At 40.4% G+C, this 26,157-nt stretch overlaps 1 protein-coding gene across 15 annotated transcripts in view; it reads right to left on the bottom strand.

The window, feature by feature from the left end:
* Positions 1-26,157, bottom strand: part of nags (N-acetylglutamate synthase) — a 78,485-nt gene that overhangs the window by 36,816 nt on the left and 15,512 nt on the right. For 8 of the 15 annotated variants that reach the window (XR_015424923.1, XR_015424924.1, XM_022246879.2 and 5 more), the window contains exons 1-4: positions 22,002-22,155; positions 18,231-18,667; positions 17,560-17,685; positions 5,088-5,201 (exon numbers count right to left, since the gene is read on the bottom strand). Coding sequence is in view for 11 of the 15 variants with exons in the window: in XM_022246879.2 (XP_022102571.1) it covers positions 5,088-5,201; positions 17,560-17,685; positions 18,231-18,437 (447 nt within the window). In the remaining 4 variants the exon portion in view is untranslated. Of the gene's footprint in view, positions 1-5,087; positions 5,202-15,429; positions 15,457-17,559; positions 17,686-18,230; positions 18,668-21,880; positions 22,156-26,157 lie in introns of those variants that run through there. The other 7 variants (XM_087135059.1, XM_087135060.1, XM_087135056.1 and 4 more) reach the window with 6 other exon arrangements.

Below are 26,157 nucleotides of genomic sequence, written 5' to 3'. Positions count from 1 at the left end.
ATAGCAGATGATGCCATCGCTGATATTTCGCACTCCATCAATGCCAGAAATGACACTGCGCATTGTCTCTTGGCAGATCTCGCTCACTGAAGAGATTCCAAAGTTCAAGCGTTTGTACCGATAGAGTCCCATGTGCGTGGATGGTTGTGATATAGCGCGAACTTTGCGAGCTGGTGATAACCCGTGTTATTAGAAGTTGTGGCTAAAATTAATTATAAATTTGTCAACCAACATAAACGCAAAAAGCGTGCTCAGAAAGACAGCCAAAAACATTATTGTTTCAAAGTGGCAGGAACAGACATCAGTTAAAGCATCTATGACGCATTCCAACATAGGGGGAGAAATGGAAATCTTTTTTCATCCCGGGTGGAGTCAATGTGCACCCTCTGTTAACTTTGAAGTTAAAAAATCCTTTGTACATACATACATGAAGCACGTGTTTGAAGAGGGGGAGATACATGTAAACCTTTTAAAGACAGCCTGCTACTGATATAAAAATGCTGAATTTCTTCAACAGACACTGGTGACAAGTCGTTGTCGTGACTAATAGAACGATCTCCAGCTAGATGCATTAGACTTGTGAGTGATTTCTGCAATGGCAGCTGTAAGCACGTCCTGTATTTAATCAGCTACCTGACTTGTGGAAGAGATGAAGTGGGGTCATAACTTGGACTGCCTTGGTCTGGCGTGAGTGTTCCATTTGATGCGGATGAGACGTTCCTTGCGACAGTCCTTTTAAGCACTGCCAAATGCTTGCTCCGGGAAATTGCCCTGTGCAAGGGATTAAGTACAACAGTAATCACGCGCATATCCAATGCTTGCTTGATAACAGGGATACCGGTTTTCAAGCAAAAGCGAGAGCTGGGTTTTCAAATGTAAACAAATTGACCACAAAGTTCATGACTTGCTGTGTCATGCTCTGGAAATCAGACTTGATGACTGTATCCTTCGTCAGCAAGGATACAGTCAACCTCAGGGGAGTCAGATTGGCGTAGTGGTTCTTTCCTTGTCTTCCACTGCAGTCTGGGTTCGAATCTCGGCCCAGTCCACTTATGGATTGGGTTTTCAGTCCCTACCTGATTCCATAAGTTTGTTTCTGCATTCAATTGGGGACCCTGAACAATAGAGGACAATAAGGTCCCCGATTGACAGAGGGTCCCCGATTGACAACTTTGTACAAAACATATGGATGGTCTTCTAAAACAGTTAAAGTACAAACAAAAGAGGAACAATTGGGGGTCCCCAATTGCAGGCAAATACACACTTGTGTGGGTTGTATGCAGAATATTCCTCTGGAGTTTTCCTCCCTCTTCTAAAACGGTAACTGCTTCCCACTGTACCTTCTGTACAGATTTCTTCAGGCTTTTGAGCTACAGTGCCTAGGGCACTTTTGAGGAATCCTTGGTGTCATTACCAGAAATGATTAACAATAATTTTCACAGTCCTTGAAGGAGCCTGTAGAGGGAACAGGGAGCTGCTACATACATGTAGCATCCACTACTGCATTGTGTACTCCAGTGTGAGACTCACCTTTGCGATTGAGCTCTATGTGACGCGATGACCAATGGGCAATTTGCATGAATTGACAACCTGATCCCCAATGTGGTGAGAGATTGGTGATCAGTTTGAAGCACAAAGTGCTGACCCCACAAGTACCGGTATTGGAACCATCTCTCACAAGCTCATAGTAGGCTAGGACTTCTGTCTCTCACACAGAGTATAATTACATTCTACCAAAGAGAGTTCGTGATGCAAGGGGGAACTTGTGATTGTCCTTCACTTGTAGCACCACAGACTCATGTAGTATGCTGACATGTCGGTCAACACAACGACAGGTAAATCTGGGTCAAATGGCTGAAGTGAAACCCTTTTAGAAATGTGTTTATAGAATGTATTGAAACTGCATTGTGCTCCATTCAGTGTTGTAGTCAAGACTGTAGTATCCTGAGAACAGTACACTGTGTCCAAACTCATTATGCAAATGCAAAGTTCAGTGTTAAAATTGAAATTCCATTGTAAAACACCACTTTTGGTAAAGTTATTGGTTTCAAATATTATATTTTATATGTCCATTTGCAAATGAAATTCAGAACAAACAATTATTTTCTCCAGATCACTATAATGTTGTCATTTCTTCATAGCGTTTGTTTTCTACTGTCCAGAGATATTATGCAACAAGTGTGCAGTGCAGTCATATTTTATTATTTTCTCCAGATTATAGGTCATTGTAAAGCAGAAATCATTTTGATTGCACATTCTGAAAAAAAAATAAAAATATCAAAAACAAAACTAAACAAACAGAAAAATAAACAGTTACACTGAGCATCCTATTTTATGCTAATAAATGTCACATGTCAATATAGCCACCCTGTTTGCTGATGACTTTCAACAGTCTGCTGTCCACTGTTTTTGTCAAATTGTTTATTGTTTCCTTCAAAACATGTGCTGCTGCTTCCTTCATTGCATCCCACAATGCATCCTTGGAGTTGTAAACTTGTATTGCTTCCCATTAGCATAAATTGTCTGCTTCAACACCGACCAGAGGTTCTCAATCGGATTTAAATCTGGTGAACAAGCAGGCCACTCCATGATCTGTTCCTGCTTGAATCTGTTGCACTCCATCCAGGCTTTTGTGTAATGGGATGCGTTATCGTGCATGAAAATCAGCAGCTTGCGTTGTCTGGCCGGATGCTGCTTCCACCATGGCACAAAGATGGCATTCAAAAGATCACAATATCCTTCAGATAACACTGAACACCGTCCTCAACACGAAATGGTCCAATCATCTGATCTCCAACAATAGCAGCCCAAAACATGACTCCACCCCCACCTTGTTGCACAGGTGCAGACTGCCCCTGAGTTATCCATCCTCTGGCCAATCCATCTGGTCCATCCAGTGTTGCTCTGCACTCGTCCGTGAAAATAACGCCCGAAAAGTCAATTTTCATATATTTTTCAGCCCAGGAAATGCGTTTGGCTTTGTGGTCTTTGTTGAGAGGTGGTCGTCTTTGAGCCTTTCAAACCTTGGCAACCTCCTTTAAGGCCTTACAGCGTGTGGGTCTGGATACTTTGGGAAGTTCACATGCTTCGAATACCTCTCTACTGATTGCTAGAGGATTTCTGATAACATGACGGCGAATCTGTTGAAGGTGCCGGGCATTAATTTTTTGATATTTTGATTGAACGCTTTTTTCGACCACTTTCGCAGTTTGCTAAAAAAATTTTCACAGTACGGTGATCTCTGGAAAGGCACTTGGCAATATCCAATGTAGATTGGCCCTATGAAAGCAACTGCACAATTTTTACTGTACAGTGGACTGTTGCATAATAACTCTGGACAGTGTTTTCTGAAAATAACTCACATTTGGACTTGTATCTCATGAGTTACAGACAATGCTTCTCCTATTGCATTTCTCACATGTCCACTGAGGCATGGAGAGCAGTTGGGGCATTATGGAACACGTTGTGTTACTTCAACAAAAACACATACTTGCATAATAAGCTTAGACACAGTGTATACGTAGCTCATCATTTGGGGAACACACACAAGTGCATTGTGGGAAGGCTACCAACTGCATGAAAAACACGACCGGAGAAACATCCTCCTTTTTCATACCACAAAGTCTGAGCCAGAGTGGAGAGGATGTGCGGGCACCGACTGTTTGGGTAGGTATTCCTTAGCAGACTCTCCCACACTACTGTGGGGGAGATGTCCACTGCACTCATCCTACCCAAACGCTACTTTAGCAGAGTAGCACTGTACCCAGAGGAGGGATGGCGAAGATGCACTGAATGTGAAGAACAATATGATTAATGTTTGAAAAGTCTTAAAGAAAAAGGGGGAATATTGAAGACCTACATGTACCAAATGGAGAAAGCCAACAGTTAGATCTGGAGGTGGCATCATGCATGGATGCATCATGCATGTTTACCATGCGATACATGGACATTGTTGGCCCATTTGCTGTTGTGATCCGAGTAGCACTGTGTGAATTGTCCATAATTCTTGTGACTTGCCGAATGTAGCAATTTTTACATACATGTAGATTAAGACAGGTTTTCATCACTTTTTGAGATAATTTTGGAAACTGTCGTCCTCATTCATGTCATTCAATCAGCACAAAAAATTGACCCCCCCCAAAAATTTCCAGCCTATCGACCCTGTTTTTGAGAGGCATGTAATCGGAGCACAAGTTTTTTTGGCATAATTAAAGACTGCCATGCATGCTGTAGGCCTACATGTAAGTTAAACGACCACAATAATCTTGGATTCCGAGAGATCTTGGGCAAGTGTTGATCCAATTCGGGCATGCAATTTATAGCATGGCCTGCCCGATCGGGCAAGCTAAAAAAAACAAAAAAAATTGTCGCGACTTGACAAAAGCTGCAATATTTCCATGTTTTCCTACCACAAGAACTTTTTGCTGATAACTAATGCAAGGGTAGTTACCATATTTGATGATTAAAAAAGCATTTATGTTTTGAAGTGAGAGTTTCTGACTAATATGTATGTAACTGCAGTCAATTTACTACACAATGAAGTGCAGTTTATTCGACGAACCAGCCTTTCACCGTGGAAGGAAGCGAACCAAACTTGAAGGTAGTTTTGCTGACCACTACTCAAAGCGGTGAAAAGATGCACACTTTGGTGGCCATTTTTTATCTGCAAATCGACAGGGCACTCTGGAACGTCATGTGGTCCATGCATTTTTTTGCAAAAAAATTACATGAGTTGTGCTTTGAGTGTTAAAAATGGGCAGCAATTTTCTTATTTTTCTTAAAGCTGTGTACTAAAAAAAATGAAACAAGTCGATGGAATGATACCCAAAGTAAATGGCAAACCCCCAAATTATAAACAGCAAAGACAAATTATGCTTGAAAGTCAAGATTTTCCTTGATATGATTTTAAAGCTGGTAGACTGTACTGAAAAAAAAAACAATCTTACACAATTCCTCAACAGCACCCAATCAATTTAAAATTTCATAAATAACTCATCAAATTCATTTCTAAAATACTTACCATAACACTTGTCATTGTTCATATAAATCATATGAACCCTAACAACAAAAATACGAAGTTACTTTACCTGCAACTCCTGATCGGATAAGTATTTGTCATCAGGCAGATTAGCTCCATGAACAACAAGCAACTTCATGTCATTACGATGAAGAAAGGCCAGATTGGAACTCAGGGCCTTCAGCTAAAGAAACAAGCAATGAAAATAATTATTACTTTTTGGATAACAGTGAATGGAATACATGTACGGGGGGTAAGCTCTGTTATTTCATGTACATGGAAATGACTTTCTTTCAATTTCCTTACCATAGTTTTGAACAAACATTTCCAATTTCAGGGATGGCCCTGGAGAAATGTTGGGGTGAAGATAAGCCACAATTCGCTGAGATTCACCCCTGCACCACTCCTGAGATTGCTCTTTTCTGAGGCAAGTTCAACCCTGCTCAGGTCCAGGGTTGAAACTCCTGTCCCTGGGTGAGAAACTTACATATATCCTGGGGCAGGAACACTAATGTGATACAGGGCAGGGGTGACTTTGTTCTGGGGCGAGCAATGACACGTACATGTAGGTCACCCACAAAATTTAATTTGATTTACATACTGACCATAACAAATGCACAACATGAATGGCACGCATCCTGTTACAACCACACGATGTGGACACCACACATACATGTACAGCAATCCTCTTCAAGAATGACTGATTCCATGTACATGTGTATATGTACATGTACATGTAGTTCCCCCTTCCAGAGAACTGAAGGAAAACTTTCCATCTCCCCATAAAAATTTCAATCTTCCACTTCCTTAAATGCACATATGGCACTCCTGGACACCCATGTGCAGCCTGCAGCACTGATTGGCTGGGTGGTGACCAAGTATCATGGTCACTTCCTTCTGAATGACTAAGTCACCCGGTAGGAAGTGCAACTTCACTCCCTTTGTTCACCTTGGTTGTGCCTCCAGCCATTCCTTGATGAGCAGCAAGTGAATATACACATACAAGTACAGTATCCTGGTCCTATGCAACATTTTTTTTGCATTTTACATTCTCTTTGTCAAGATATTGAATTGCGCAAAAGCCTTTGTAATTGTCAGGATTTTTTGGGGGGGGTTCTTCTTTTTGGGCCCAAAGCCCATAGACTTTGCACACGTTTTTTATGTGCAGGACTTTTGCCATTAATCTTTGTTGCACAGCATTCAAAGTTGGCATAGGCATCTTCATTATTGCATAGATGTATGCCGAAGCGTGATGTCATGATGACATCATCAAGTGATTTATAATTGTTTTTTAAATATTTATTTAAGCCCATTCACTTTGTACAATTTTCGAGGCACTATTTCGGTACTTTAGCAATCGTTGATCATCGTCAAAGTAGAGCATGCACTGACTACAAAATTAAGATAATACTGAAATATTTACGTCATGATGATGTCATCAAGTGATTTATTGTTAAATATTGAATATTTAAATATTCTGTTAAATTTATGAAAATCCATACAAAATCGACTGTGGCCTATTTGCAGCATGTGGCAGGATAAAATGTGGTCATGAATTCATCTCGTGTGGGTCAAATCACGTAACCCTTTGTTCCGGTCGAAACCGGAAGTGGTCTATTGTTTAAAAATGGTAATAGGTATCAAGTTATTTTCAACGGTGTTAGTCTGTTGGGGTATTGTATTCTTCAAATCATCTACTGATGACATCACCTCATTATCGAGTGCCCTCTAGCGACAGGTTAAAACGAATTTTGAATAGATGTCTGTGGCAAAGTATGTTCGAATCGCCTGAAAATTGATGTAAATGATCATCTTAACCCTGTCAACATGTGTGTGAAGTTTGGGGCTGATGACGTCATCAGACCGGAAGTTACAATAAAAATTTCTTTTATTCTTCAAAATTTGGTAAATATCAACCAAAAGAGACATAAGCATGAATTGTGCACGAGATGACAGCTAAAACATTGGAGTCAGCTGCATGAAGTGCATAACTGGAGTACTTTTTCACACATGTGAAGCGCCGCCGACAAAATCCCCCTTAAAATATAAATTGCCAACTCGGAAATCCCATTTTGCATGCTGTGCATACGCTACTGTGTGTGTGTGGATGCCAAATATCAGTGCCTGCAACATAGACAGCGCAGAGTGCGTAGGGCATATACTCAGGACTTGGCAAAATGCCCACCACGTGCTGCCAAGAGCAGATCGCATTGTATGGAATGCCAAAAGGGACAAATGTTTAAAAATCTAATCTGTGCCTTTTCCGTGATATGTATAATGTTTTGTATTATATATTGTGTTGTACATGACTTATTGGGTTGAAACCTTGCAGGTAGTTAGGAAGGGAAGGTTTAGAAACAGAAATTGACCTCATGTGATGGCAATGCCATCATGTGACATTAAAGGTGCACACTTCCAGGCTCTATATCTCCTGAGGTGAATGTCCGATTGGCTTCAAATCTTGCAGATTTCTAGAAAAGGGAGTGCTTTAGAGGTATACTGACCTTGCCTGATGATTACATCATCAGGAGACAAGTCACGTGACCTTAAATGTGTACTCTTTAAGACCCTGTATCTCCAAAAGGACACGCACGCGTTGTGCGCATGGATCATTTTTGTGTAAAAACACGTGGTCAGCCAACTCCCTGTAAGATATGATGCAGTGAATTGATTCTAGCCCCAGGGACCACACTATTTTTCATAGATTTTTGCATGATTGAGTTTCTCAAACTCATTGAAACTCTGCGAAAAAAGGTGAATCTTTCTGGAAGTTTGATCCACTAAAATCGGGCATTTTTTTTCAAGTGTAATTTTGGAGACTTTCTAGTACATCTACAAGAAACTAGGTATTATTTTTTAAAAGAATGGGTCAGAAACACTTTGGAAAGATTGAGGTTAAGATCTGACTGCCGAGCGATGAAGTACACCGTGATTTTCCGAATTTTGATGGCTGGGCATGCCTGTAGCTGTACAGCGGCCGGTCAACATGGAGTCTGAAACATGGAGCCTAAAATGTGCTGCCGTACATGGGTGGAAATAGACTGCCTTCTGAGATTTTGTCTATGATGTAATGAGTTATGGTAATCACTGTTTTTATTACTGCTAACAAGTATTATGATATTTGGTGGCTCTTCTGACTTTGTTCCTCTCCATTCTTACTAAAACAATTGTACATTCAAACACAAATAAAGTGTGGTAGGGGGATGTTTTGGCAACTGTTCGACTACCTGACTACAAGTGAAATTTTTCCTACTTGTGAAAAGAAGGTGTGAACATTTTTCCCACTGAGAGGAAAATTTTTCACAATTCTGAAATAAATATTCCTTTTCTCGGATGAGAAAGTGTGAAAAATTATCCCACTTTTGAGGTGAACTTTAAATTGCACTGTACTGTATCTAATTTGGGTTTTCTGTACCATAGTGCATGCAATATGGATTATGTGCAAAGCATAGGGAACCCACCAAAATGGCCTATTTTGGAGCTTGTCATGCCCTCTGTACACATGTGCACAATGCACTGTTACCGGGAAACACAAAGTTTGTACAATGTATATATGCTTCCTTCTTTCTATTATAGCACAGCAGTTATTATGGTTGTGAAGGGACCTCATGAATATGGATAAGTACTCTCAGGGCTCCGCCAACTTTACCATGTTTACTGCCACTGATCTTGACCCGATCATGCCGCGCCAATGGACAAGGGAAACACTGCGTTCATGGCTTAAGCACACGGCTTTCCAGCATTCCAGTAGCCAATTTGGCAAACTGGTAAATATCTGCTACTTGTAGGGAGGCACTGGGTATTTTGGTGATCCTTCCATGAATACCATATATTTTATTTTGCGTGAAAATTGGGGACAAATTGCTTCTTGTCAGTGACTTCAGTCATATAACTTTTTCTCAAGTGTTTCTGGTGTCGTTTCAATGTACGTGCATGAAGTACGGCATGGGTGGACCGGCGCGTTTACATGCCATGGATGCATGAACTGTTGTACATTGTACTTTTCCGCTGTGACCCCTGACCCAGGGCTTGCAGTTGTACGTACTTTTGTAGTTTGCTGTCATTGGGCGACAAAACTGCATGAAGAACGTTGCACATTTGGATCATTATGGGTTTACATTAAAGATAATCATTCTTTTGGTGCTGTCATTATTGTTATATTTTTTCATGCTAGAATTTAATGTCATATTGCAGTACAGTCTTGAGTGCATGCAGCACATCAAGTACATGTAATTAATCCAGACAAGATTATTGGCGAGGTGCAAGGTGAGCTTGATGTGTGTCCACATTATTGGACCATGAGATTTTCTTATAACTTATAATTTGAATCACATATGATTATATTGATCACAGATGACTGCGTGATACATGTTATTTTTATTCAGGATTTTGTCACAGCTGGGATTTTGTCACGGCTGGGATTTTGTCACGGCTGGGATTTTTTTAAAGCTGGAGATCGATAAACCCAAGATCAAGTATATCAAGTATGATTGACAATACTGGAGGGTAGCACCTCACCCAACATGGGCTCAGGGCTCATGTACCCCCGAACCGACGCACACGCGTCACTTCACTTCAGTTGTATGTAGTGCCACGGTTGTTGGAAACACCAAAATGGTTACTTTTGTAGCTCTATATACATGTACATGTACATGTAGTTGTTTGGTGGTTGGCGTCGCCATTTTAACAAGCAACAGAAAGCGACCACGACTTTGCTGAATCTTAGCGCAGGTGCACCAACTAAATTGAAGGGGCGAATTATACATGACCAACTTTTGCTGCATGTCCAACTGTACTCCCATGGGAAGTACACAATGTTATGGCCCAGATTCAATAAAAGACCTCCGCAGGGCCTGACGGAATTCTTGCACGCATAATACTGTAGGTGCATTTTCTGTCAAACTTGTTACTCCACTCACTCATATACATGTAATACACACGTCCCTTCATGAAGCTGGTGTTCCAAAAAAGTTTAAACATGCGATTGTGCTAATCCCCAAGACCAGCCCTGTCAGTGGACACATTGCTGCCTATTTCACTAACCGATAACTTTGCAAAAGTTGCCGAATTATTAATTGTTAAATGGATCCTTCAAGATATCAACCCAAGACATGATGAGAATCCAGTTGGCAACAGGAAATTATCAACTAGTTACTACAGTGCCTCATTAATATGCTTCACCTGATATACCTTAATGCTGTAAAAACTGAATCATCATCTTCTCTAGTAATCAAAGACTTCACAATGGCATTTGACAGAATCGATCACACAATCGATCAGTTAATTGATTTCAGAGTGAGACCTGCTATCATTACATAAATTTATAACTTCCTTTGGTTGCCAGCAATCACTCCACTTGTTCTGACTGGTTAATACTTAAATGCTGGGGTTCCCCAGGGCGTGAAACTCAGACCAATTATTTTTTGTTAACCACTACCAGCCGGGGACTCCGAAATTGGAGCCGTATGGTTTATATGTGTGGCCGGGGTCTCCGAACTCGCACAAAGGAAACAGGGCCCTGTAACAAAAGACCGTACTCCGAACAAAAGACCAGGCTGCTGGGCATTGCCGGTATTTTTCACTCTCAAAGTGGTGATAATCCAGCGTTATTTTGAAACTGTATACCAGGGTTTGGGGTATTTAGAGCAAGCGGATTACCACCGCGGACACAAGCTCTCCACCACCGCAGCGATGAGCCACACAGCACCGCTGCATGCTAATCTGGCCTCTATTGAAAAGAGGTCAGCAGTGCACTGAGCCAGGTTTGTGAACAAAAGACAGTTGTATAACACCGCACAATCTGGGCTCTGTTTACAAGGCTGCAGGCCTGGCTGAAATATTCGGGCGTCAATGAAGGTCACCTGTCAACTTACGGTAGAGCAGTGCCTAAAGATTACTCCGTGCAGCTATAAACGACTGTTAAATGGAATGATGAATTGTTGAAGGATTTTGAAAACGGAAAAAATGATAGTCATGCCGGCCCAGTATCCTCAACGTTGAAAAATGCCCAGGCACGAAGTGGTTAATAATTAATGATGCAAACCCTTCTCATAGACTGCACATATTTAAATACATTGGCAATTTAACATTGGTTGAATGCTAAGGTGCTGATCACCATCATACTGTACGTGCATATCCAACCTGCAGTAGAAATCTAACTCACAGTAGATAACCTTGCGGAATGGTCTGACAGCAATAAAATGAAACTAAATTCTGTAAAATGTGTTACAATGGGCATTTCCTACATGTATGAAAAATCCCATGAACTGGCACAACATCATTATCGATAATTAAAATCTAGCCATTGTGAATGTTGCAAAGGCATTAGGCGTTTACATCCAAAATGATCTGTAATGGGAAACATGTTACTTATTTTTGAGATGCGCCAACAGTAAGTTACATGTACATGTTTATACTGCGTCTTATAAAGAGACATTACATGCACCGGTACATGTACAATGAGAGGATTTATTACATGTAGGATATACCAGGCCTCTCACGGAATATACGGCACCAGTCTGGAGTACAGCCCTACACAAAATCAAATTGAATGTATCAAGACAATTCAGAAACATTCACTGCAGATACACGTAGCATTCGGATCCACTTACAGTACACAACACAAGACGAAATACTTTCCTTCTGTTCGTTCCAATCTGTGGAAGATCACAGACAATCACTATACACTGTATGTTTCATTTATTGACAAACTTTACAGGAAACTAACTAGTTCAAAGATTTCCTCCCTTCTAATACCAATGTCAGGGACTGCACTGCATACAGGAGTTGCGCGAGGCAACATAAGTCAAAGCATTGCTGATTAGCGTGACGAAGTATGATATTTGCTGTGTTAGTGTATTGCTAGTAGCCTCTCCTCAAGACCACGCAAAGCAATAACAGTTGTATTAAAACTTTACGCAGTACAAATTATCCCAAATCATGTAAACAATTAATTGTTTGGTTAATGTTCAAAAATCTCATTGTTGTTTGAGGTCACCGGCATCTAATTGCGGAGAATGCACGGAAGAAGAAAAATCAAGACGGGAACCAGGACACTAAAACATACGAGCAAAGGACAATAAAGGAACTAATTTGGAATAACATTTAATTATTAGCTTAAATCACCAAGCAGTAAATTAAAACAAAGTAAATCTAGTGGTTTGCTGCAACTTAAACTTGTCCTGCAAGAACATTGTGAATTTGAACAGTCAAAAGCATAAAAGGAAATTATTTACATTAGCACAGCCAAGCACAATTAATTGCACTGAAAATTAGCAAGCCGGCAAAAACATATTAATACGCAAAGAGGCAAATTATATTCGGTCGAGTATAATTACCTTAAGGAGCCAACACAAGAGAGGAAGAAAATTAGGCCCCGCCCAGTCAGTGCCATGCCTAAAAGAGCGCGGTCGTCGGGCCAAGCACCTCCGCACTCCGCGCCAGAACAGCCCAGTTCAGACAAGCAGATCAGTGTCGATCCCCGAGATTCGGCTTCCACGTGGAGCCACGACACTCCAGGGTCCACGGTCCCTCAGCGGTGTCAGCCTTGGCCACGGTCCGGCAGTAATCGAGGCGTAGACGACAAGGAGGTGCTGACCCAACGCCGGCTATTTCGGAACGCACATGCTAAAAGCATATAGGCACTGACCGAGAGCGAAATCAATGACTATGGAGTCTTTTATAGGTTTTTGGAACATGCGTAAATTCCACACGAACCTTTTCAGGGAGACACAAAAGGATTTGGATAAACTGGGATCGTAACAATTGCAGCATTGGTAGAAAGCATCACAGTCATCATAATTGATGGTACATGTACTGTATATTTCCACCAAAACAGATCTGCTCCCTTAGCCTTTACATGTAGGTCACTCTGAGTGATCTCTGGACCAAGGACATGGAAGAGGAACCTGAGTTCAGTCTTGAATGGAGACCCCAACTGGTTTCAGACTTGACCCCTCGAACTTACAAGGTTAGGCCCAGGGAAGCAACCCGCCACAGTATGTACACACATGTATATTACATCACCCCCATAAGCCTAAAGTTTGCACAAATGCAGATATATAGAGCTATAACATAATGATCGCACACTTTATTGTACATGTGCACTTTCCTATGGGGGCTACCCGTAGATGGATTGTCTCTACCTCATATACATGTACCATGTATGCCCACAAGCTACAGGACCAACAAAGTAACATTTTGGAGATCTACGATGTAGTTTAAAACACAACTCTGCTGTCACTCTTGCCCTCTCATAAGCACATACATGTAATTTGTTGCTTTTAAAACTAGTGTTCAAAGATTTTCAGTAAATAAGAATGATGAAATATTTCAAGTAATGCTGAATTTACAGTGTACATGTACAGTATTTTTCCTGCTACCGTGTGTATGTTTTCCCTCCTTAAAAAATCTGGAACTGCAATGTTAACCCAAGGTATTAAATTTATAGGCATTCTTTTCCAGAGTCAACAGGAAAAAAAATGCACTTTCAAATTCACAACACATTACTCCCCGTGTTATAGATACATGTACATCTACATGTAGGCAGTACATGGACCTCCTTTAGTCTTTGCAAGAAAACCTGGTTGATTTGAAAGGATTTGGGGGATTAAGTTATTAGGACAATTCCACTGTTGCGGACGTTACGTTTGTACACAACTTTGAAGTTTCAATTAAAAAACAAATTAACTTGTGGTGGAAAAAACAGTGCATTTGCTCTTATACCTGTCGCCAACGGTGTATATTCAAATGTTAAACATATTAAAGAAAATTTGTTTTAGCTTCACTGATTTTGTTAATTAAAGCTGTTACGGATGTTACATTTTATGTTACGGACATTACATGTATGGAAATATACATGTAAAGAAAACAAAAGTAAAGAATTACTTTTATTAGTTATAATTTTCCATGTGATATTGCTATGATATCCCCCGGATTCATTCAATTGAGGTTTACCCCTAAGCAGCAATCATGGAGAAAAAATTGGAAAATCAATTTGCAACTTTGGCAGTCATGGCACTGTTGGAGTGGAATTGTCCATCACACCTGCTGGTATACATGTACAAGCCAGCACCCTTTATGAAGGCTCATTCATGAGTAATCTTTATGGACCTCTCTCACTGGACACCATCTTTGTAGAATAATTAAACTGTGTATTCAATGCATGAGGTGTGCGTGTGTGCAGTGTGCACATGTTCAATACACACACATGTTGATCCAAATATATTTGAAATACGTGTATGGCATGGCTGATACGCATCACGAAAATTTGAAGTCCAAGCTGCGGATGCATGTACATGTGGCAATCTGTAGGAAATCACATCATTTGAGAGAAACCTATTGTCAAGGAACTTGCTTGACTCCCCTTCGAACGTTTATGGTGCAATAAACTTTCCTGAAGATGTTCTGAATAAAGAACTAAATATTGAATCAAACATGGCTTTCATTAGTCTTTATGGAGTCTGCATAATATTGAGATAAACTGGCTTTTTTATGCATTTCTAGTTTTTAAACAGACGGCAATTTTATTGCATTTATGACATTGAAGAATTCTGTACAATTAACATACATGTACATGTATGTATCTCATTACTTTGCCAGCCCGCGAGGAAATATTGCTTTCTTTTTCAAGGGGCATCAAAATCTGAAAGGAGGCTAAGCTTTAATTCCTCTCAAACCATTTATAGGAATTTTCAGGATTCAGGGGGTAATCTACAAGTCTTTGTCAACAAAAGGGGTAAAGTCTTCTCGGTTTGCTCTACGTGGATGTGTTGCAGTATTTATACCTTGTGTTAGTAGCCTCTTCCACAAGCAGCACTAACATTTCAGCAGTTAGCTTTTCCCTTCTTATATCATGGTTCAAAAGGTTAAGTTGGTCAACAACACAAGCTTGACAGCAGGCATGACACAGCACGCTTGTTGGAAAAACGGCAAACCCATACACTGGTACACAGGCAGTGGGCATTAGACCTTACTGCCTCAACCCAGCTTGAGGCATTCCTATCCCATTGAGCCTTTACAGCTAGACTTCAGAATTGTAAAATCCATCAAAAATTGGACTACTCGCGTGCCGCACTGCACCGCTTGCGTCTGTTCGTGCAATCCCTGGTGAACATGCCTAAAGCTACATTCTTCCTACAAGTACGTGTGTGCAGACTAGCAGCTTCGACATGTGGCCGTTAGTCTTGTTTCAAGGCAGAGATGAAAAACTTTGAGAATTGCTCATATGACCTTCAATTCACTCAATAGGTTGAGTAGAATTTTTTTCCTTTATCCACTTCCTACCGAGGACTCCGGGATCGGAGACGTATGGTTTATATGGGTGGCCGGGGTCTCCGAACTCGGACAAAGGAAACAGGGCCCTGTAACAAGAGATCGTACTCCGAACAAAAGACCAGGCTGCTGGGCCTTACCGGCATTTTCCACTCTCAAAAGTGGTGATAGCCTTGTTTTGAAACCCTATACCAGGGTTTGGGGCATTGAGAGCGAGCGGATTACCACCAGGGACAAAAGCGCTCCACCACCGCAGCGATGAGCCACACAGCACCGCTGCATGCTAATCTGGCCCCTATTGAAAAGAGGTCAGCAGGGCACTGAGCCAGGTTCGTGAACAAAAGACAGTTATATAACACTGCACAATTTGGGCTCTGTTTACAAGGCTGCAGGCCTGGCTGAAATACTCGGGCGTCAATGGAGGTCACCTATCAACTTAGAGTAGTGCCTGAAAATTACTTGGTGCAGCTATAAACGACCGTTAAATGAAATGATGAATTTTTGAAGGATTTTGAAAACGGAAAAAATGATAGTCATGCTGGCCCAGCATCATCAACATTGAAAAATGCCCCGGCACGAAGTGGTTATGGCAGAAATGAAGGATGAAATGTAGTCAAAGATTTGTGTTTGGCATAGTGAATGACGGTAATTGTGGTGCATATCTCACAGACTCGAAAACGAAGCATCTGCAAAGAAACACTTGCAGCAGGCCCGCAACCACATGTCCGTGCACCAACAGAGAGCGGTCAATGCACGCTTGACTATTAGAAATATGCATGAACACCAATCTCCACCCAGACCGATGCCATTGCCGATCTCGCCAGCTTCTCTCTCTTATAAATGCTTTAGGTTTAGTTGTCAAACCCTGTTTGACTTTAAATAACTTTGGATTGCTGATTTTATGGCAGATTACACTGCCAAGGTTTGTGCAATTTGGGGAATTTTCCAAAAGCTGGCACCATGGGAATTTCAAATGCTTCAACAATTACTTGCATTTCAAGTTTTTCATGGTAAAGGAAGAATTAATGTCAGGCAAAGGGCTGCATTGTTTAGGTTTTTTCAGTTCTGAGCAAATTTTTGTAATATGTGACAAAGTAGGCCTACTTTTTCACCCCAGTTTGCTTCGATTCTAGAAGATTAAACGGCGACAGTGGTCCAGCGGAAGATTTTTTTGGAAGACATAAACACTCTAAGGAACGAGTTTCTAATTTGTGTCAATCCTTCAGATATTGCAGTTGAGTTTCCAATAAGAAATACAGGGTAATCAGCAAAAAAAAATTTCATTGCGAGGAATTTGGCGTCAGGGAAAAACTCCAATGTAGTTTTCATCATGCACAATGTAGCACCCAAATACTCAGCATGTTAAGGAGTCACAATTGGCAGGAAGCCAACATGGGCCATCGGTGTGCTGAAGACGAATGGGTTGGATTACTGCACGCCGTGCACGGCACCGCTATGATTCTGCAACGCATGTGGGCAATGTCTCGTCATGGACTTCAATTTTTGGTAATGAAAATAAAGCCGTGCGGTTTAGGTTCCTTTATTTGGTATAAAACCACCCATTTCTTCACAACTCAATGGATTGTTTTTAAACGGCAGTCTTTTGGAATCACTGGATTGTTCCCGGAATCAGATTTCAAGGTAATGGAATCGGCAGTGGTGTGGATTTGATTCCTCAAAAAAGTGGAATCGCACCTCAGAATCCCAATTTAGAATCGATTCTACCCGATTCCAGCATGGATTTGCCCAAGCCTGGTGCACTGCTGACGTCTTTTCAATAGGGGCCAGATTAGCATGCAGCGGTCTCTGTGGCTCATCGCTGTAGCGGTGGAGCACTTTTGTCCCTGGTGGTAATCCGCTCGCACTGAATGCCACAAACAGAGGTATACTGTTTAAAGAAAAAAGTTGGATTATCTCCGCTATTGACGGTGAAATTTTTTGGTAATTTCCGGCAGCCTGGTCTTTTGTTACGAGTATAGTCTTTTGTTACAAGGCTCAGTACACTTTGTTCCATTTCGGAGACCCAAGCTGTGCATATAAGAATACGAGTCCAAAACTGGGCTCCATGGCAGCATGTGGTTAAAGGGCCAATACACATGCAGCTTCAGTGTCGTCGTTTTTATTTTTCATCTTCAATACATGCACATGTACCTCATATTTCATTCACTGGTGTATTCACTCAAAAATTAGTTCATTTTTCCACATATGCATGTTATTTCTGTAATTCATGTTTTCAAATATGAAATTAATCATAAGTTCCATTAACCCACCTGTTGAGAGTGCTGGAAAATCTCCTGATCAACTTGCACTACAGCAAAGGGCCTTGAAGGTGATGAACCACTAACTAGCTGAAACTGCTTCAACCAATAGCGTGCTTCTTTGGGATTTGTACCAACCTTATAGTACATGTAAAGTTAATCACAAAAATGTACAATATGAGGAAAGTTTTTCAGACATAATTTTCTTCCACCAAAAAAGATAAATTGGAAAACAGGAAAATATGTAGTCTGTTTTTGCACTTCATTGGACAGATTTGTTATGACACCAATGTTGCAACCTTCATCACTAACTGAGGGTGGGAAATGACGTTTAATTTGAAAAATGTTTAGAAAACTTCCCATACCGTTTGAACGTGTATACGTCCCACCCTTATCACAGTGTCATGGAAAACTTTAAACACAACAAATTGTATACAATGTAAATAGTTGACACAAAGTTCCGGTGATTAATTCATGGTATTCCTTTGATATGACCGATTGATCAATTAAAACGTCACACCTCTAAAGGGGCAGTTCCGCTTGGTAAAATCTGTAAAGGATTTGGGACTTTTTTGTTTAAACGTGTAAATGTCCCACCCTTATCACTGATTCACATCATTTCCTTTTTCTTTTTAAGTGCCCACATATATTCTGAAGAGCATTTTTGCTCTTATCTTTCTCACCTCTTCAAGAAATCTTTTCAAATCTCGATTTCTTCCTCCGTTGCTTGAGTGTAAATTACCAAATGCTGGTGCCACTGAATGACTGTTAGTCCACTGCCGCATCTGACGAAGTTGGCCTAGGTACTGCATGCATTGAGTTCCAACATCCTTAACATGGCTGAGACTAGCAACAGATGCCCGTACTGCGCTTGTACCATAGTGAGCCATTCTTTAATTCCTTCCTGAATTGTAGCTTTGACATGAAAAGAATTTTGCCCTCTATAAACTACAGCATATGGGTGTAGTTCAGAGAAGGTCAGACCAATATGCATGTACAGTGTATACATAAAGCCATATCTGAGCCTTGTCTAGACAGGCTGCATCAGTAGGGTTAGATATCAGTAGTGCTTCTTCAGCAAGGGAAGATTCTCTACAATCCAGACATGTTTGCACACACTCTGTGGAGAAAGAAATGTAGCTGAATCAGTTTGAAAGGATTCATCATTTGGACGTCCTTTCCAATAAATATTGCTTTCAACAATACTTTAATCCCAACCTTATCAAGTTTTACTGGGATTGTGTAACTGTTTTCTTCTCTGGTCATATATTACGGTGATTCAAAATTTGACAATTCTAAAGTCAAACATGCCGCACTCCAGTGCATTTACAGTTTACAAACTGTAACAAAGGGCACAAAATTTTCCAACAACTTGTACATGTCCATGATGATAACTCTGTAACCCAGGGTGAAAGGTCCCAGACGTTTGACTTTAAAAACATTTGTACAGTGGTCCAGGGAACTTATAATTTTTATTGCCAGGGATAATCAGATGATTTTAAAATTTCACGGTAGTTTATTAGAGTTGACTGAAATATGAGTTAACCTGGGTGCAAGTTTTACCCCAAATTGTTAAAACCCTAACCCTCCCAAATCCTCCAAAATCCTTTTCCGCAAAGTGGAGGAATTTGGAGGATTCAGGATGTATGGCAAAAGTGCATGGCTGATTTCAAAGGATACCATACGTGAAGGTCATGGATTCGACCTTTTGTTGTTGGTGCTTAGTCAAGCACAAATTCAGCCCAATATTTCTTTTGAATCAACCGCACAGCTGAAGAATGTCATTCACACTGCCTCAACATAATGACAGGAATTGCCGGAGGATTTTGAAGGATTCAGGCAGTTAGGCACACCTCCAAATGACATTTTGAAGATTTTTTCGAGGATTTGGGCTGAATGCAATTTTTTCATATTGAGAATTGGAGGATTTCAGAGGATTCAGGATGGTTCCTGGTAAAAAGGCCGAGGGGGTTAAGGAAGACTGTGCTCAATTTGTTGTGTTCCTTACTTTAACCACTTGCTGCCAGGTGGATTTTTCTTAAACAAGACGCCAGCTCATTTTCAAGATTTTTCGTTTTCAAAATTCTTCAAAAATTCATCATTTCATTTAATGGCCGTTTATACCAAAATGAAGGACTCTTTGGGCACTATTCTAAAGTTGACAGGTAAAATTCAGTGACTCCTGAATATTTCAGTCAGGCCTGCAGCCTTGGAAAAAGAGCCCAGATTGTGCGGTGTTACATAAGATTCTTTTGTTCCCGAAACCAGCACAGTGCGCTGCTGACCTCTTTTCAACAGGGGCCAGATTAGCATGCAGCAGTCATGTGTGGCTCATCGCTGTGGTGGTGGAGAGCTTTTGTCCCCAATGGTAATCTGCTCGCTCTAAACGCCTAAAACAATGGTATACTGTTTCAAAACAAGGCTGGATTATCTCCACTATTGAGAGCGAAATAATGTCGGTAATGACCAGCAGCTCAGTCTTTTGTGCCGAGCACAGTCTTTTGTTTTAAGGCCCAACTCCTTTGTCCCAGTTCCGGGCTCCCCAGCTCTGCATATAAAGCCTATGTACTTGAAAACTGGTCGCCCAGCAGGGAGTGCTTAAGCACCTGTTCCTGTAATAAGGAAATAAAGTTCACTTATATAAAATAACTGACACTTTGACCTTAAGCTTTCATTCCTTTATCCCCTACTCATACATGTACCTGCCAACCTGTCGTACTCCTTCCTGAGGTCGGGCATCACTACATAATAGATTAGAATTTAAAATGAACTACGGGCTCATTTAAATACCTTTTAATCTATTGTGTGCTAATGTCTGACCTCAGGAAGGAGTGCAATTGGTTGGCAGTTTAGGTAAGTTTTAACATTTAAGTAAAAAACACAAATTTCTATCCTGTGTTTTCAATCATGCCATTTTGTTTCAAATCAGCGGACTACTTCCACATAAGTAGACATGTCTACAAGTACAACTCAAATTGACACAGTTTTAGCTGTTTCAATTGTTCCAACTTACTCTGCCATCACAAATATGTGAGCAATAAAATTTCATATCCCTTCTTGGTGAGGTTGTATACTAGAGAGAGGTATTTACCTTATATCTCATAAAGATGGTGAAATTCATGAGTATTTTGCCCAACCACACCCTGGAAAATTGGCAGCATGTACTCTCAGTTGCTGTCAGTGGCATGATTGTTGGACCAATCGCAACAAGGCTGTTTCTGTTTTTTTTTGTTTTCCCATCACCCACAAATAAAAGCCATACTATGATTGGTCACTGGTGTATCTAACCTCAGTCTTTCAAAATCCTCCTGCAATTTCTGTCATGTTGAGACAGCTCAAATGGTATCCTGGAGCAGTGTGGAAGATCTCACATATAATGCAGGCATGCGTTTACGCATGGCTAAGCATAAACAATACAGGGTCTAGCCTACAACTGTGATATGCTGCATCCTTCATCCTCCACCATTTTTTGCTGTAACTACTCAATCCTCGAAAACCATCCAAATGACTTTACAGGACTGAGGAGGCTTAGGGTTAAGGAAACACATTACATCCGCTAATTCGTCCCATGCACAATGTACATCACTATGTACATTGCCGTTTTAGTTTTACCCCATAATTTCCCCGAAAAATCAAAGCCCTGCACACTTTTCACAAACACAATCTTTTTTATATGAAAGGGAACATCACTGCCAACTAATCTAAGTGGGTTGTTCCATCAGGGCATGGAAGAAGGAATAGAGTCAGAGCAGACTCAGACAAGTGCCAAAAGTAAGGCATAATTTATGCCTTATATTACCAGATGCTATTGGTTTTTTAATTGTGGACTATATTTTATGGCATTGAAGTTGTTCACAAAGATTTAATATGCAAGTATCTAACTGAATGAATTTGAAGAATTTCAAGGAAGAGATTCAGCAACAATGCAGAGGAAAGTCAAGGGAAACGTCAAAGGTCGCTGGAAACAGGCCCTGTGATTTCCAATACACATTTATACGTTAAAGCAAAGCTACCATAGGCTGTACTGCTCCAACTGTGTCATGATAGGCCTAGTTCAAGTTGTTGCCCAAAATACTTAGCATCGACTGTCACTGACAATGACTGATGAATTCACAGTTCCCTAACAACAGCAACACCATCTTTATTAACAGGCGGTGCGGGTGCATTCGCATTATCATTGCAGTGAGTGGAAACACACTCACTGTTCTTGACTTTGTACAGGGTTGAACTCGCGCATTATTGCGGAACTTAACGTTACGCGCTTGTATGCAGAGGAACACTTGTAAAAGCCTGTTAAAAACAAACGTAAAACGCATATATAATTGTACCGTACCGTAATACAGATCAGACTGACATACTATGTTGCACTATGAGTATGAGTACAAACAGCGATAGGCAGATTTTGATAAGATAAGAATCTGGAAAAGAGCCGGCCTTGGGCCTAGTCTACATACTTGTTTTCATTCAGAGATGCAGGCCGCCGGGGATACAACACTTACTTATGACACACACCGCGCGAAACGACTTTACAGTCACTTCGCCCCATTTCCACTTCGCCCCATTTCCACTTCGCCCCATTTCCACTTCGCCCCATTTCCACTTCGCCCCATTTCCACTTCGCCCCATTTCCACTTCGCCCCATTTCCACTTCGCCCCATTTCCACTTCGCCCCATTTCCACTTCGCCCCATTTCCACTTCGCCCCATTTCCACTTCGCCCCATTTCCACTTCGCCCCATTTCCACTTCGCCCCATTTCCACTTCGCCCCATTTCCACTTCGCCCCATTTCCACTTCGCCCCATTTCCACTTCGCCCCATTTCCACTTCGCCCCATTTCCACTTCGCCCCGTCCGTGCTCAAGTGTGTTACAAGCCTCTTGATAAAATGGTCGAGAAACGACATCATGATGGAGTTATACATGTATAAAGAGAACTTTACGGCATTAACTTAATTAATGTCGACTGTGTTGTTCACGGTGAATTAAACAAAGAATCAATTTTACACAGTTTTCCATAAACTGTCATATAGGAATCATCCAGCAGTTTCTTAACCCAGGCCATTTTTTGAGCTTGACAGAAAATGAAAGGATCTATCATGCGAAGACCCCCCAAAGAGTAATCTGTGTACATAATTTTCCATTTCACTCTACCAGTTCCATTTTTCCAGATGAATTTAAAAATATTTCTCAATTCTTTAAAGAATGAGGTAGGTATTTTGATACAAAGAGCACAGAAGAGATAAAGCAACTGTGGCAAAAGGAGAGATTTTATGACACAAATTTTCCCAATTAAGGACAGATATCTAAATCTCCAACTGTTAAGAGACTGTTCAATGCTTTTTAACTTCATTTTATATTTTATAGATAAATTAACACCCAGAGTTCTAAGTTGGGTTAACTTCCACACCAAACCAATAGTTGTGTTTCACTGTTGCTGTGGTAAAAACACGTGCTCAAAGCGCTGGTTCCTGCCGCGCCGCACCCATGCAAGAGAATGCGTAATGGAGTCTAGCAACCAGTCTATTCATGCCGCAGCGATCAACCGTACATACGTGAACTCACGCATCGAAAAAAAAAATCGACGTTGCGAGATTTCTTAAAGTTAATTCACAGAATTTGGTAGATTTTCTAGGTGTGTATTTTCTGTGTTCATGAGTTTAATTTTAGGTTGTTTTGCTCGTACTTGATGCGAGCATGTTTTTTTACAAAATTTTCTGCCGCGGCGCTCGAGGTTTATCCGATCGCTGGGGCACAGCTGTCTTGATACATCGATAATTACCAGAACTTGTGCGCTTGTACTTGAACTTGTGCGCTTGTGCCTTGTGAGGTACCTGAACAATGGAAGGTACCCCACAAGGCCAGTTTTGATCCTTGTGGGGTACTAAAGTGGTACCCCACAAGAATTTCACGAAATAGACATTTCAAAGTTAATCAAGAAGAATTTTTAGGTGCCATTCATCTGTCGCAAATTGAAGTGTTTTATATAAGGGACATACGGTCGAAATTTCAATCCAGGAAACTGAATTTGCTTGAAACGGCAGTGATTTGAATTTTTTTCCGAGTTGTGTGGGAGTTTTGTACACGAGAACAAAGGAAATACCCCACAAGTATACATAGTAAGGCTGTGTGTACAGAACTGCGTATCGCTTTGAAATAACCCTATGTTAGTTCAACTATTATGTATTAACTTTCACCCTAATATAGACATTTTGTGGAAATCTAATCCTCCTGAGAATCTTTTGGGTAAAATAAAAACACTCAAGTTGCGGAATCTATTAGGACATGGGCCTTCTTCAGGGAAAAGGCTATTATTGATATGGGCTTCGAATTAACTGATTTCTCCTTTTTGGAAATTCTGTGATTTAGTAGACATTTTCGCTCTAAATCAAAGCCATACCTTTATTTTCCAGAGTGGTACCAAAAAGGTACAATTTGTATTAAGGACTTGTTAAATGAACCTAAACCTAATCTTCTTTTATTTGAAGAGCTCATAATTTAGTATGATATTTCCTTTAAAGACAGAAGGAAGTATAACACTTTGCTCAATTGTATTCCTCATTATTGGTTTTTTGATAAGCAACTGAAGGGTGATGATTTAGTGACTGTGTTAAAATATAACCTTCTCATGTCGAAGAAAGTGTCTAAGCATACTTACAATATAATGACTGATAAACCCACCCCAGAAAAACAAAAGAATTTTTGGAATTGTACTTTAAATACAAACTTGGAAGATGAACATTTTGAGGTGATTCATACACGTAACTTTAAATGTTGAAACCAGATTAAGAGCTTTTTATTTTAAGATGTTTCATGGGGTTGTTGCCTTCAATAACTTTCTTTTTAAAATTGGAAGAAAGGTTTTTTGTGATAGATGTCCTGAAACTTTGATTTATATTTTTTTATGAGTGTGATCAAGTTTCACCCATCTTGTCAGACCTCGATCGTGTCTTTTATTAACCAAAATCTATCTCAAAGACCCAATAGTTTGGGAAATTTGAATTCTTTTTTTGGAGTTCCCAATAACAAATTTTTGACTTATGTTTTTCTTAGTACTAAATTTTATTTATATAGGTGTAAATTCCAGATCCAAATGCCTTCCTTTTTGGAGTTAAGTCTATTTTTACAAAATCAGTATCACATAGAATATAAGATTGCTATTAAAAAACAAACCCTTAGTTTTCATTATAAAAAATGGAAATTTCAATTTTAATTCTGTAAACCCTATGCAATTATTTCAAATGGACATGTACAGTGACCATCTTCCTACATCTCTTCGTAGCCCCCACTTTTTTCTGAAGTTTTTCATTTATACTTTTCATTTATCTCCTGTATGTTTTTTCAATCTCCTTAATTGTGTATAATTCGTGCTTTTTCTTTCTTATGTATCTTTTGCGTTTTTATGATCAATAAAACATAGAAAGAGAGAAAAAACAGTGAAACACAACTCGTGAAATTAGCAGAAGTTGCTTTTCAAATGTTGCAAATGTAACTGAGAAAACATGCAGGGTGTCGCCGAAAATAAGGGTTGGTCGGGAAATCGAAAGCTTTGTTTTGGCAAGTTGAATTCTCCGACCGCTATTTGGGTACTCAAACGTCGACGTTTTTACTTGTTGCATCTAGTAGGCCGAAGCCTCTGTACAAGAACAGAATTTACGACAATCAGTGGGCGAAGTGGGAATGGGGCGAAGTGGAAATGGGGCGAAGTGACCGACAGCCGCGAAATGAAGGCTCGCGTATACAGGTACGGTGGATCAGACCATGATAAGACATATTAGTACCAAGTCGGTAATGGATTCAGTTGTGCTCCTAGACCACATAATGTGGTCTAACTGGCGGACTCTCTCCAGAAGGCTGTTTCCAACAAGGCCCTTGGTACTTTACATATTACTTTGTTATGGTAATGAAAAACAAAGACTTGATACCTAGTTTTTTCCTTGTTATAAACGTGTCTTTATATTGCCAGCCCTAAGTTATGGTTCGACTGTACTCGACTTCATTTCTGAAATACCCGACTTGAGTTTGTTCCAAAGTAAGTCCAAAAGTGCCTCAAGAACATTAAACAAGATGCAAAAGAGCAACAAAAAAATTATAGGACATGTATTTCACTTCAATTTGGACGCTTTATTGTATCTTGGAGACAAAGTCTGAGCATTTTCCTACCTCCATGGTCTGAGACGGCGGAGGTGAAAAGGGGTCCAATAACTCGACCGTTGAGACAATTTGACCGCCCGTGCGTACAAAAGAGAGAAAATTCGACCTGTGAGACGTACGAGTCGTCTGTTGAGACACTTTGTCCGCTCAGCCCAGTCGTCCTAAAACGACGGTGTGAAAAACCATGCCTTAATAATGGAAAGGAATTTCACGTGGTAGATGGACAAGCCTAATTTCTGAGGTAAAATGGTAAGTCAATCTTTGCGCAATCAATCGAACTTGCACCCACACTGACCAGCCATCATGTATTACAGTCGTTTTCCTAGTTCAGATTCTTCCTAGTTCCGAATCACTTAAAATAGAAACCTACAACCTTTGTATTATTCTTCAGTTCTACATTCTCAGACAGGCTCTATTTAAAAGGTGAAATGTAAACTTCTTGTTGAACAAAACTTGTTCTT

The sequence above is a fragment of the Acanthaster planci genome, linkage group LG03 (assembly GCF_054643075.1).
Source record: "Acanthaster planci isolate LZ-2023a linkage group LG03, COTS_SCS, whole genome shotgun sequence".
Lineage (NCBI taxonomy): Eukaryota > Metazoa > Echinodermata > Asteroidea > Valvatida > Acanthasteridae > Acanthaster > Acanthaster planci.
Note: the sequence above shows the minus strand (reverse complement) of the source record. Positions and strands in the feature narration are given on the sequence as shown.